This window comes from Triturus cristatus, chromosome 4_1 (assembly GCF_964204655.1).
Source record: "Triturus cristatus chromosome 4_1, aTriCri1.1, whole genome shotgun sequence".
NCBI classification, from domain to species: domain Eukaryota; kingdom Metazoa; phylum Chordata; class Amphibia; order Caudata; family Salamandridae; genus Triturus; species Triturus cristatus.
Window position 1 is genome coordinate 297619650 of NC_140585.1, and position 13767 is coordinate 297633416.

The 13767-nt window shown below is 46.2% G+C and overlaps 1 protein-coding gene across 32 annotated transcripts in view; it reads left to right on the top strand.

Moving 5' to 3' along the window:
* MICAL3 (microtubule associated monooxygenase, calponin and LIM domain containing 3) overlaps window positions 1–13767 on the top strand; it is a 1875796-nt gene that overhangs the window by 1530117 nt on the left and 331912 nt on the right. For all 32 annotated transcript variants that reach the window (XM_085652129.1, XM_085652139.1, XM_085652136.1 and 29 more), the window contains one exon: window positions 6453–6547. In XM_085652129.1, coding sequence (XP_085508255.1) covers window positions 6453–6547 — 95 coding nt within the window. The remainder of the gene's footprint in view (window positions 1–6452; window positions 6548–13767) is intronic.

Below are 13767 nucleotides of genomic sequence, written 5' to 3' on the forward strand. Positions count from 1 at the left end.
GACGCGTACTTCCATGTCCCAGTCCTGAAGTCGCACAGGAAGTATCTCCGTTTTACGGTTGGGTCGCAACATTACCAGTTTGCGGTCCTCCCGTTTGGTCTTACTACCGCACCTCAAGTCTTCACGAAGGTGATGGCAGTGGTGGCAGCCCATCTCAGGAGGTAGGGGATTCCGGTTTTCCCCTACCTGGACGACTGGCTTCTGAAGGCAGAGTCCCCAGAGATGGTGCAGCATCATCTGCAGGTAACATCTCAGCTGTTATTCAACTTGGGTTTTTCGATCAATGTGCCCAAATCTCACCTGGTGCCCTCTCAACGCAACCTGTTCATAGGGGCGGTACTGGACACTACTATGTGTCGAGCATTTCCTCCTCCTCAAAGAATTCTCGACATACAGGAGATGGTCCCTTTATTCCACAATGGAGCGGTTGTTCCAGTTCTGAAGGTCCTTCGCCTGCTCAGTCTGTTCGCCTCCTGCATTCTGTTGGTCAATCATGCACGCTGGTACATGAGGGCGCTCCAGTGGTGCCTCCGCAGGCAGTGGTATCAGCACAACGGAGATCTCAGGGAGTCGATCAGGATCTCCAGAGAAGCTGCAGCGGATCTATCTTGGTGGAGCGTGGAGAGCAATCTGTCTCAAGGAAAGCCCTTCCATCTACCTTCATCGGTGGCCACGGTGATAAAGGATGCCTCCACCTTAGGGTGGGGTGCTCATCTGGGGGATCTGGAGATCAAGGGTCTTTGGTCTCCAGAGGAAAGGTTTCTACACATCAACCTTCTGGAATTGCGGGCGATTCGTTTGGCACTCAAGGCCTTCCTCCCTTCCCTTCGCGGTCAGTCTGTTCAAGTCCTGACGGACAACACTACCGCGATGTGGTATGTCAACAAGCAGGGAGGAGTGGGGTCGCATTGTCTCTGTAGAGAGGCCCTGCGTCTTTGGTCCTGGGCTCAGGACCATCAGATTTGTCTGATGGCAAATCATCTGGCCGGGGTGCTGAACGTACGTGCGGACAGTCTCAGTCGGCAGTACTCCGCCGACCACGAGTGGAGGCTCCATCCAGAGGTGGTTCGTCACGTCTTTCGGACGTGGGGGACACCTCGGGTGGAACTGTTCGCCACCCGCGAGAACGCCCGTCATTCTGCAGTCTCCAGTTTCCGATGCAGGGGGCGTTGGGGGACGCGTTTCAGTTTATATGGGGCTCACAACTCCTTTACGCCTTTCCTCTCATACCCTTGATTCCTCGGGTTCTGATGAAGATTCGCCAAGACCGGGCCCAAGTCATATTGATCGCCCCGGATTGGCCAAGAAGGGTGTGGTACACAGATCTTCTCCACCTCTCCTCGTGCCCTCCGCTCCGTCTCCCTCTGAGGGCAGACCTCCTCTCGCAGTCGGAGGGGCAGGTTCTACACCCCCACCTCCAGAGCTTACACCTTCATGCCTGGAGATTGAACGGGGCAACCTGAATTCCTTCTCTCTCTCGCCTGATGTGGTGGATGTTATTTTATCGGCCAGGCGACACTCCACCAAGTCCATTTACTCCTACAGGTGGTCCAAGTTTGTAAAATGGTGTGGAGAGAGATCCATTGACCCTTTAAAAGCCCATCTTTCTGATGTGCTCCAGTTTGCTCTTTCCTTGGCTCAGCAGGGCTGTGCTGTGGCCACGGTCAAGGGCTATCTATCGGCCTTATCGGCTTTTCTATGTCTTCCTGATCAACCGTCATTATTTAAATCTCCGATTGTACTAAGGTTTATCAAAGGCCTTACAAACAAGTTTCCACCTACTCCTTTTGTAATGCCACAGTGGGACCTTAATCTTGTCTTAACTTTTCTGATGGGGACTCCGTTTGAGCCTCTTCATAGTTGTCCTTTGAGGCTGTTGTTCTTTAAGACGGTCTTTCTTGTAGCCATAACCTCGGCAAGGAGGGTGAGTGAGCTTCAAGCTCTTAGTTCTAAACCCCCTTTTCTAACACTACATGCTGAAAGGATGGTTCTCAGGACCAGGGCTGCTTTCCTACCTAAAGTAGTTACTCCGTTCCATTTGGGGCAGTCTATTACTCTCCCTGTTTTTTATCCACCTCCTCATCCCTCCAAAGAGGAGGAAAGACTTCATTGCCTGGACCCAAAGAGAGCTGTGAGCCTTTATTTGGTCAGAACAAAGGACTTTCGTCTGGACGATCAGCTCTTCGTGGGTTATGTTGGTCATTCTAAAGGAAGAGCGGTGCACAAGCGCACTTTATCGAGATGGATCATCCTTGCCATCAAGATCTGCTATGCCCTGGCTGGTAAGGTTTCTCCTGAGGGTATTAGGGCTCATTCAACTAGAGCTAAATCGTCTACATCTGCTTTGGCCAGGGGTGTTCCTGTGGCAGATATTTGTAAAGCCGCGACTTGGGCCTCCCTCCATACTTTCGCAAAGCATTATTGCTTGGACTCTGAGATGAGGAGGGAGGGCCACTTGGCGCGCTCTGTCTTGCAAGACTTTCTGGTATAGGAAGGTGGACACCCTCCTCCGGGAGTGCGGACTGCTGTGGGAATCTATTCACAAGGTGAGGAATCCACTGGCAGATGTATCCATCAGAAGAACAAGTTACTTACCTTCGGTAACGCTTTTTCTGGTGGATACAGTATCTGCCTGTGGATTCCTCACTGGCCCACCCGCCTCCCCGTTGTCCACCTTTGTATACCTTAAAAGTTGTCTTGCTTGAGATGTTGTTATACTTTCTGGTACATTGGTAGGAAATGCTTGTTTTATTTAGCTTTCCTTTTGTTTATGTACTATGTATATTTGATTGTATATTGTATACTGTGTATGCTTTGGATCTGTCGTTGGTCCACCTGTGCGCCTCGGGGGCACGGAAAAAATGGGTAGAACTGACATCATCACGCCGACGTGGCTCTCTTATGGCTCCGGTGACGTCATACGGAGTCGCGAGCGGAGCCGATGCATTATGACGTCGTCCACGTCGGCGTAGAGAGCTGGGGGAAAACGTTCCGTGGAATGCTGGCGCAGGGGATATTCACAAGGTGAGGAATCCACAGGCAGATACTGTATCCACCAGAAAAAGCGTTACCGAAGGTAAGTAACTTGTTCTTCTGTTCTGTGTTGTGGAGCTATGTGCCATCCAGTTTGCTCTAACAGCTTTCTGCCTTCCATCAAGGGCAGCCCTGTTCAAGTTCTGATGGACAACACAATGTGTTGGTAAAACAACCTTATAGGTTCGAGGGTTCTGTGACAGGAAGCTCTCGGACTGTGGCAGTAGATCTTCAGGGGATTATACCGACTGTAAACCTTCTAGAAGGATCCCTGAATGCTGGAGTGGACGAGCTTAGCAGATGCCATCTAGCCCACCATGAGGTGGCTGTCCGTACACAGAGGTAGTTTACAGCTGTTTCACACAGATTGGCATGTCTTGGCTGAGAACACTCACTGTGAGCCTCTTGTGTTCTAGAGTTCAAACTTAAGTCTCACTGGGTCATGCATTCCATCTTCCGATTTCTTCTATGCGTTCTCACGTATATCACTACTTTGACAAGTTCGGAAGAAATCTGAAGAAACTGGGCTTAGATCATCCTGATGGCCCTGGACTGGGCTTTGAGACTATGGTACTCCGAGCAGCTGAGGCTGAGCATTTGTACTCCATCTTGCCTTCCCCTGTGGGAGAAACAGGGCAGGGTGTGTCATCAGCTTCTCCACAATCTATTACTTTATACTTGGAGATTAAGCTGAACCAGTTGATAGGCTTGGAGATTGAGTGGAACCAGTTGAGTGGCTGTAAATGTTATCGATGTCAACTTGGCGGCTCTCCGCCCATCCATGCAGCCTATTTTCTCTGGGCGTAGGGCAAAGTTTGCAATCTGGTGCGACTGGCATCTGGTCCATCTGTTACAACCTGATCATTTTGGTATGCTAGTTTTTGTCCTGCCTGCAGTGGACACTTTTAAATTTTATTTCTAGGCCCTCTGGGATTGTCTATGTTTGCCTGATCAGTCCTCCCTTTTTAAGTCAACCGTTGTTATGCATTTCTGGAAAGAGCTTACAAATAGGTTCCCTCTGTGCCTTTTGTTATGCTGCAGTGGTATGTATTGCTTTGGTATATGTTACCAAAAAAGTGAGAAATCTGTGGTTAGAAGCATATATTCGAAGAAAACATCACTTACCTGTGCTAATGCTCTTTCTGCTGAAGGTTCTATCAAACCACTAATTCCTCACAACCTATCCTCCGCTTGCTCTATGGATGTCTAGATTTAATAAGCTTCAGAGTTAGACTGTGCACTACCTCTTATTCATCTGTACTAATGCTCTGCATCTTATGGTGCAGAATGCTTTATCGTTATATAGGTGTCAGCGTGCAAGGATGACACCTATGTACACTTGCATGCCCTCACTTCAGAGATGTGGGAGCAATTGCTGGAAAAGCTTCCAGATCTAGTGTAGTGTTTGGTGAAATTCAAAAGGTGAGGAAAGTGCAGTTAGAATATCCGCCAGAAAGAGTATTGACGAACTTAAGTAACTTGTTCATCTCCACATCAGTGTGGAGAAATAGTGGTCTTCAAGCCACGGGAACAGTGCTGGAGACAATAAAATCACGAGGACACAGTGTTGTCTGTAAAACACAAATTTTCCCATTTCCATATAATCACTCACCAATCAGTCAGGAAAGCCTCCGCTCTTCTGGACTTAATTGAATCATGCATCATCTTTGTAGCGAATGACAATACACATGAGAACTCCTCAACAAAGTTTCAAAGACTTGAGCAGTGTCACTTGCCAATCCTTCTGGTTTTGGGTCAGAAGATGATTAGCTCAACAATGTTAATTGGATAAGAGCAGATTTTGCAGATATAAATATCACATTGAAGTAAAGATCGCAGCAGTCCTATTTAGAGCATAACCTGGTATTAGTAACGTACAAATTTCAAAATAGGTATGCACCTTGCAGCAATCAGTGTCCAACGAAGAATGCTATGTTCACACAACCCTAAGAATAGTGACGAGCCATCCATTAGGCCATTAAAAATACACCACAACTAGTGCGTAAAATAAAAACATACCCCTCTGCTGCTACTTGTTTTCCTGCCACAGTGCTGCTTTATGGATTTGTGAATGGTTTGCTATCTCCCTAATGCGCATAGGATTACATCTTCCATACCATATCAACATACCTTACTCGTATTTGAAAGTAGCCATGGTGCAGTCTTTATAATTTGTGCTCTGCAGCATCTCGTGCAAAAATGTGAACTTGCCAAGATTCCCAGTTATCTTTCTGATTAAAGGCAAATATAATTGGCGATATATTGGTAGATAAAAAAAATATGGCTCATTTGGGTTGGTAACTTGGAGCTGATATGATTGCCTTCCTCCAGTCCTTGTGGCCTCATATTCACTAGATTATTACAAAGTTTGCTTTGGATGCAGACACGCTGAAAGGGAACTTAATCTACATGAGCACACGTGCACTCAGATATGTTGGTTGCAGGCTATTTGACTAGTTTAGAAACCCAAATGCACTGCAGACAAGTTGCCTTTAAAAAAAATACATGTGTACTATTAGCATAGGCAAATGTAAGAGAATGGACAAATCCAAATGTTAAAATTGAATGACCATAAGCTGAGTTTCTTAAATGAGCTGTTTAGAGAGTAGAGGACTGCACCATGCTGCACTGGCAATGGCTATCTGTACACGAACTGTGGCGTAAACTTATGAACACCAGTTTACTGGCAGTCATCTTCCCACCCCTTCCAGATCCACGGTTTTGTGTGTTGAGTTCCGGGTCCTGCCCAGGATCCGGGTTTGATCCAGTGCTTCAGGTCCTGTGATTTCACCTATAGAAGAAAATATAGAGGTGGGCACCTTGCTGCACTAATCACCAAAATAGGTAGCCCATAGCTTCTGCATGTACTTCATCCACCTCTGCCTCATGTGTACGCTTGCTGTAGCCAAAGTGTAAAGGTGATGCTGAATACCAAAGAGACTTCTGCCTTCAGGAATACGCAATATAGCTCTGTGATGCAGGCTCCTAGAGACTGCTTTGTCAAAGGGCCCATCTTTGCTGGAATCATAGATCGATACGACTGTCCACATGTTTGAGAGGCTATTCACAAGCGCACCCCTTAAGGAGAAGTCATGAGAAGCAGGCAGACAACATCATTAATGCAACAGATGCATTGGTGATGGGGTGTGAAGAGTTCTCTTTATGCCAACTATGGATGAATTTTGCTTCTCATTATGTGCCAGTAGGGAACATTTCCTTTGCTTGTTTTAGACCATAGCACTCTTGCTACACTATTGAAGACCATCAATGATGGGTGAATGCTGCTGGCAAGGTGATGACTGTCACAGACATACTCAATCATAATCCTCAGTAGGCAACATGATAATTGAAACTGATGCTTATGGCTTTTGTGTCTAATTTAAATTTGTTTTGAGGTTTTCATTTTTCTCTGCTCTTAGATCTGCAGCTACGCCGGCACTTAAGCTTTTCTGAGGACTCTGACCTCTCCAGCGATGATGTCTTGGAACGCTCGTCCCAGAGGTCCAAGCGAGAGGTAAGCCCACTATATTGAGGACATCGTAGCTATCTGAGAAATGTGACTTGGTGCAAATGAGTTGCTGATGTGAGTTTGTCAGAGGTTGATATCCTGGAAAGTCAGAATCTGTTGTTTATTGGTCTCTTTGAGTGTATTATTGTGCCTTCTGTTTCTCATTTCTGTTTTTTTTTTTTTTTGCTGTAATGCCTCTTTTACAAGGAGTTGTTTAGCACAAAGCATTATTCCTTTGCATTGTCTGCTAACAACTGAGAGGACTTAAGAAAGGTGATAAGTCTCTTATCTTTTGCATCTTTGGCAAGAAACACTAACTGCCTGAGGTGGCTCTTGTGTGCATTCCTGTAGCTGGTGGGGATTGGTGTGGCCACCCTTTACCAGAAAAGGAAGACACCACTGTTCTAAATGGTCGGATGGTCAGGCATAATTCATAATTGGGTAAATCCTATTGTCTGATTCCACTGCAAAGATTATTTCTGCATTTTCTTCATTTATATATATAAATGTTTGAATATTGCCATCTGCATGTGTGGTTTCCTTGGGCACTTGAATTTCACATAAATGAAAGTGTACCTCTAGCATGATTACATTAAAATAATCACATCGTAGCCTAGGCAACGAGAAGTTTCCTTAATGACTTTGAAGTGTTTGGGATCCAAATAAAAGAAAAATTCTACATAAAGGAAGACTGTTGTAAAGCGCTTGCCTTGTTGCTTACAGAACCCCTAGAAACATTGAGACAAAAGCACCCAGACAGGCAGCACTATAAGTGAACTACACACTTCCATTTCTTAAAATACCTTGTCCTGGTAGTTACCTTACAGTACCATCTTTTTCTCGAATTTTGTGAGCTTGAACTTTGGTAGGGCTTTTTATCACCCTGATGTGAGAGACTTCTCGCTCAGGTTTCAAATTATTTCAGGTTTCACACACACTTTTTAGTTGATGAAGCTGTTCACTCCGATTTTCATATCTTTTAAGGTGTATTTAATTCCCATTCTAGAACCATCACTATTTGTGAAGTGTTCCTCCTAACGGGTAACAAAGACTGGGAATGACCCACGCTTAGTGTATGTGGTCTGCTACCATCCTTGAGTTCATCTAAAGAATGTGAATTTTGTAAAAATATGTCCAATAGGTCCCTTGAGGCACAGAAGGTCTCTGCTTTTGAGCAAAATTGAAGGCCTCGAGTGCAAAGAAGAGTAAAAGAAGCATAACAAGAAGGCCAGGTAAGGCCTTTTACTATGTCCTTCACTTCTATCCCCAGTAGACTACCTCAGAGATCTAGAAAGAGAGAATATCATGGAAATCATTGCCATTTCTGACTTTCCCGGTCAATGTTGACTGTACCAATGTTGAACACAGGGCAATTGCAACGTGTTTCTTGTCAGAAATGGTCACTGAGTCAGTCTCGCAATCTTGAATGACTAACCTCACTTGACATCGAAACATGAATCAACATCAGATCACACACCGATGGTAGTTCACTCAGCATTGTACCATTTCTCCACAGAGATGGACAACACATAGATCAATATCATACCCCTGAGTTTCTCCCACAGATCTTCAGTGTGAATGCAGGAAATCTCGACTTTAATGCAGTGGGGGTCCAGATCTCGACTTCCGCATCCCCGCCATTGAATACAACATGTCCAGAGTTTTTAATACAATTTGAGAACCATATGCATTTTATGGCTCCAGCTTTCCCAGCAGCACAGTCAAGAGTGTCTCCAAGACCGCAAGAGGGTGATTTGATATTTTTGATAGAGACTTCCAAACACAGATTTCTTACCTTTTGAATACTCCACTATGGGTCAGATTGGATTCAGAAAATCTTCAGCATTACTCCTGTATGCCAGGAGGTGACACCAGCGGCTCCACATCTGTTGTTTCAGGCTAGATGTGACGTGTGCTGACCCATATAGACACCACCCATGCTCGCAGACATAAATACTTTTCTTTCAGCACCAATAGATGCGGATCCGGATCTACCCTTTGTCTCATTGAAACACTTGTACAACATTTCTATTAAAAAACAGTGTGGAAGAAAAATGTCACCTTCCAAACCTACAGGGTTTAAACCCTGTAGGAAATGACATAAACAAATGTCTGTGACTGACCTACATGTGACTTACCTGTGGTCGAAATACGATTAAAAGACCTGCAGTGATTGGTTCCCTGATGCACTCCAAGGCTATTTGAGCCCAAGAACCGAAGCTCTTCGTGGTGAAGCCATGCAAAACGGGGTTCGTTCTGGGTCTAAATGTAGGCCCCGTCTAGAGGTTGCTGACGCGATGGGTCATCTTCATGATCTATTTTTTCAGGCAAATCCAAGAAGAAGCCCAAGAAGTCCAGGTGGAACTCTGTCCATCCCACCACTCTCGATCTCCTAGATGGCGCGAGGGCGTCATTGTGCTTGCAGGTCAAGTTCCCAAAGTAGCTCTACTTCAGAGTCTATTCTAACCCTTGTTCCACAGCAACCAGATCTTCCGGGGCAGACTGCTACATCACAGCAAATCAAGAACTTCCACAAAGCCATGCTGCAGCTTTTTGGCATGTTATCAGCTCCCTCTTGTGCTCCTGCGGGCCGTAAGTCTAGTCGAGAGACCTTCCAACTGGGCTTCTGGCAGCGGGTCTGCCCTCGGTGCCAGTTGGGCCTTCTGGATCCAGTTACATCCCCAGCATCACAATCTACACCGGAGTAAGATCTGCTGATGCCAGTGCTAACAACTCTGAACAAATGACAACCCATAGAGCTGTCCAATGCCATTTCGACCAGTGGTGCGCACTCCTTTATCTGAGCCACAACCTCTTTACCACCCTTCGTATTCCAGCACTGTGCCTCTACATTCCGGAAGGGCTCATATCCTTTATGAGTTATTCAGCACAGACTCCGATAGGGGCTATGAAGCTAGGGATGAGGTTGCCCAGCCGCATCTAGATGACTGGTATAAAGACCTCCAAGATGCCAGTGGTCAGGATACCTCTCCAGATACTGAACTAGTCTCCCTCCCCTCCCAAAGGGTCTGCCACGGAAGAGAAAGCCTCATTTGCTTAGGTTATGCGAGGGGCAGCAGAGGTTCTTGATCTTCAACTTCTCACACAGGAAGTTAAAACCAATATTCTGACGGAGGTGCTGCAACCTAGCCTGTCGAGTTCTGAGCCCCTGCTCCCATTCAAAAAGGCTTTTACTAATACTCTCTTAGCTACCTGGGCCAAACCCATCTCAGGCCCACCAGTCTTTGCCAGACACCATCGCTCTGCTCCAGGTGACTTAGCTTTCCTCACCCAATACCCCACTCTTGAAAGCCTTCTGCTGCAGGCTTTGGCCTGTAGAGTAACCCAAACCTGTTTCCGACCAGTATCCCCTGACAAGGAATCGAAGAGGATGGAGACTTAAGTCAGTAGGGTTTTTTTCCTCTAAAAGTTTGGCCCTTCGCTTAGTGAAAGCAAGCTGCCGCTTAAGCCACAGAGTCCCAAAAGGCACAACAGTAGTGGCCTATAGTCCCATAAGAATCCCAGGCCATACTTTCCTAGGCCATGCAAGATGATTGTGATGCAACCAAGCTCACCATCTTTTGCAGACTGGATACCACCCACTCCCTTGCAGAGCTTTTGGCACCAGTGTGGCTGTTCACAGGCTGGCCTGGATACGGTCCACTGGCTTTTCAGGAGATGTTCAGGTCAGCTGCTTGGTGTTCTGACTTTTGGGGAATAAAGCAGACTCAGCTCTGGAGAACTTCAAAGATAGCAGGGCTACAATGTGCTCCCTGGGCCTTTCTGCCCCACCGTGGCTATGGTGGGGGCTTTCAGTTTCACCAACAGCCCCAGCAGATGCAACAATCACCTCAGCCTTTTCATGGCCGCGGAACCCACATGACAGGGCAACAGGAATAGCATGCAGCAGTCTTCTCCCCTCTCAGATGCCGCCACCCCAAGCATCTTTATCATGCCCTTAACGGCACACAGCCACCGTGTCTAAAACAGGATGCTACACTTTTTGACTGGGAGGCAGGCGATAACTTTGGTGGCAGGTGATTACTTTGGACAAATGGGTCCTACAAATTGTTCAGTGGGATTACACTTTAATATTTCTCAAAACGCTACTGCAACTTCCACCATCCCTAGACCAGCTAACTGAGGACCACCTGTCTCTCTTGCAGCAAGAAGTGCAAGCTCTTTTAGCTAAAAGATCCGTATAAAAGTGTACCGATGCCATTGGTTGTGGTTGTTATTCCCAATACTTCCTTCTCCCAAAAAAGGATGGGGGCCTACGTCTCATTTTCTGCCTTCATGCTTTCAATGCCCTTGTGCTAAAAGTCAAGTTCAAGATGCTCTTTTTGGCCAGGTTTTGCCTGTTTTTGACCCTATACACTGGATGATAGCGCTGGACCTGCAGGATGCCTATTTCCACATCCCCGTCCTTCAGGCCCACAAGCTTTACATGTCGTTCACCGAAGGCCAGGAGTATTTTCAGTTAGTTGTGCTCCCTTTTGGCCTTGCCATCGCTCCTCGGGTATTCACGAAAGTGATGCCATTAGTAGCAGTATATCTTTGGAAGTCAGGGTTTAATGGATGTGGCTTCTGACCAATAAGCCACACCCAACCCTTGCACTCCCACCTGGGAGGCAAATATGCCACTGCACCTTTAAAAATACACTTTGAACAGCACTTCCTCTCGGCAAGGCAAGAAAATAAACCCAAATATAGGTAAAGTAACACACACATGTATTAATGAACGGTAGGCCACTCAAACACTTTTAACTGAACAAGTAAAATAAAATGTAGGGACTCTCGCTCTTTTAGAATAAGGCTTGGGGTTTATTACATAATGCTCTCTAAACAAAGGCTATCTCAGATGCCAAATGCACAAGATTCAAAGATATGTAGCAAACTTATAATCTAAAGGCATGAATCAATAACTGAGCAAACTATAATCTAAATGGCATGAATCAATAATTATACTGATTAATAAACAAGCAATATCTGATATAAGATAAGATATACTGGACGTCCTGCAAGAGATCAGAAAGATATACATATATATATAGCAGAGGAGTACTCTGGATGTGCACCTCCCACACCACAAAGAAAGCACCTCAAATTATCAAAGAACCATACAACTAAATACATCACCTGGTGCATACACTGCCCACTTCTGACCGGGGAAATCACAGCCAGGGATCAGAGCTCAGCAAGCTAGGGTTCAATCCAAGATAGACACGTCTGCCCTCCCTCGGAATCCAAACTCCCAGTTTCTCAGCGTGCAACCCTCAGCTTTAAACACACTAGAAGATTCGCAAAAGACCTCCTCCCACTGCCAGAGGAATTTTACCAGAAGTGGCCAAGTTCCAAGCAAGCATCCTCATGGCAGTGAGGAGCTCTCAAGTCTCTTCCTCCATTCGCACTTCTTCCAGCCTCTGTCTTGACAAAGCTCTCACAAGGCCTTCCACAGTACACTAAACAAATATAAATCGCTCAGAAAAACAACAAGACCTTGAATGTGAATAACCCAAACAACTTGCAAGCACTGCTGTGCACGCAGCAGCAAGGCAGAGTCAGACATGAGGCCATGTCAAAGGCAATAGTCCGCACCTATAATTCTCATCAACACAACTTACAAGCACCACTGTGCGCACAGAAAAGTTTGAAGCAAGGTAAAGTCAGAAAGCAGGATGACATGAGGCTATGTCAAAGAAAGACAGCAAGATTACAGGATAGAAGAGAAGCAGATATATGCAGGACCATCCTATATTAAGGCTAGGGTAAAATAACACACTAAAGTCAGTTAAAATGGTGGCAGTCGGAGGTCATCATAGGGTGCCAGACTACAATAGTGGCTCTTTCACTACACAGGGGTTCTAGTCTTCTCCTACCTCGAGGACTGGTTATAGAAGGTGGGCTCACACCAGTCAGTCGTCAACCACCTCCAGACTACGGCAAACTCCTGACATTGTTAGGGTTCACTATCAACATATCAAAGTCACACCTGATTGCTTTGTAGACGCTTCTCTTCATCTGAGACATTTTGAACACTGCTGTTTCGCTCCTATCCCCCGGAGATGAGAGTCCATGACATTCGGGCTATGATCATTTTGTTTCAACCTCTGTCCGGATCTCAGTGAGGATAACTGAGGCTGCTGGGACTCACGGCCTCCTGCCGCTCAAGCAGGTCAGATGGTGTTTGCGGGCTCTGCAGTGGGATCTGAAGTCCCAGTTGGCACAGCACAAGGAGAATCTTTCCCATCTGCTCCAGGTTTCAGAGGAGACTGCAAAAGAGCTGCAGTGGTGGCTTCAGGACCATTATTGCATCAGCAGCAGACTCTGTCCTTACCCCACTAAGAGCTTACAGTGGTGACTGATGTATTGTTTTTGGGTTCGGGAGGCCATCTGGAAGAGGTGGAGATCTGAGCAACCTGGTCTCCGACAGAGGCCTAGCTCCATGTCAACTTTCTGGAGCTAAGTTGGTGTTGAAAGCCTTTCTGCTCTTCATCAGAGTGAAGTTTTTGCAGGTGCTCACGTACTACAGCACCACCATGTGGTACTGCAACAAGCAGGGTGGAGCGGAGTCACGGACCCTGTGTCAGGAGGCTTTGCAGCTCTGAAGTGGCTAGACCGCCAATACATTTTTCTTGTGAGACACCACCTGGTCGGTTCCCTGAAAACCAGAGTGGATAAATGAAGCAGTTGAAGCCTTGCAGATCACACTTGGCAGAGCTCCGTGGAGATCTGTTGATACTTTTGATAAACATTAATGTGTAGATGCAGATGCCAGAGCAGATACCATAGTCAAGCAGCTTTGAAGATTTGTTTTTTTGCTATGCATCAATCGATACTGCTTTAACAGTTGGGTATGAACTTGCAATTCTAACACAGCATTCTATCCGCAGATTCCTGACCTTTTGAATATTTCCCAGGCATCTGACTGGAGCCGGAAACTGTTCAGCAATGCTTCTGCGTGCCAGAAGGTGGCGCATTGTGGTTCCAAACTGACACCATTCCGCTCCGGAAATGACATTCAGGACCTATGTAGGGGCCACTCTTGCGCACTAAAACCAGTTCCTTTCTTTCTGCACTTCCGTGCGTGGATCCTGAGTTTCTCTCGTCTCTCAGTGACTGTCGTTTTTTAAAAACCTTTTCTTTAAATTCCCACAGTATGCAAGGGATATCACGCCCTAAGATGACAGGTTTAAAGACCTGTAAGGACTGTCTCAAGCAGATGT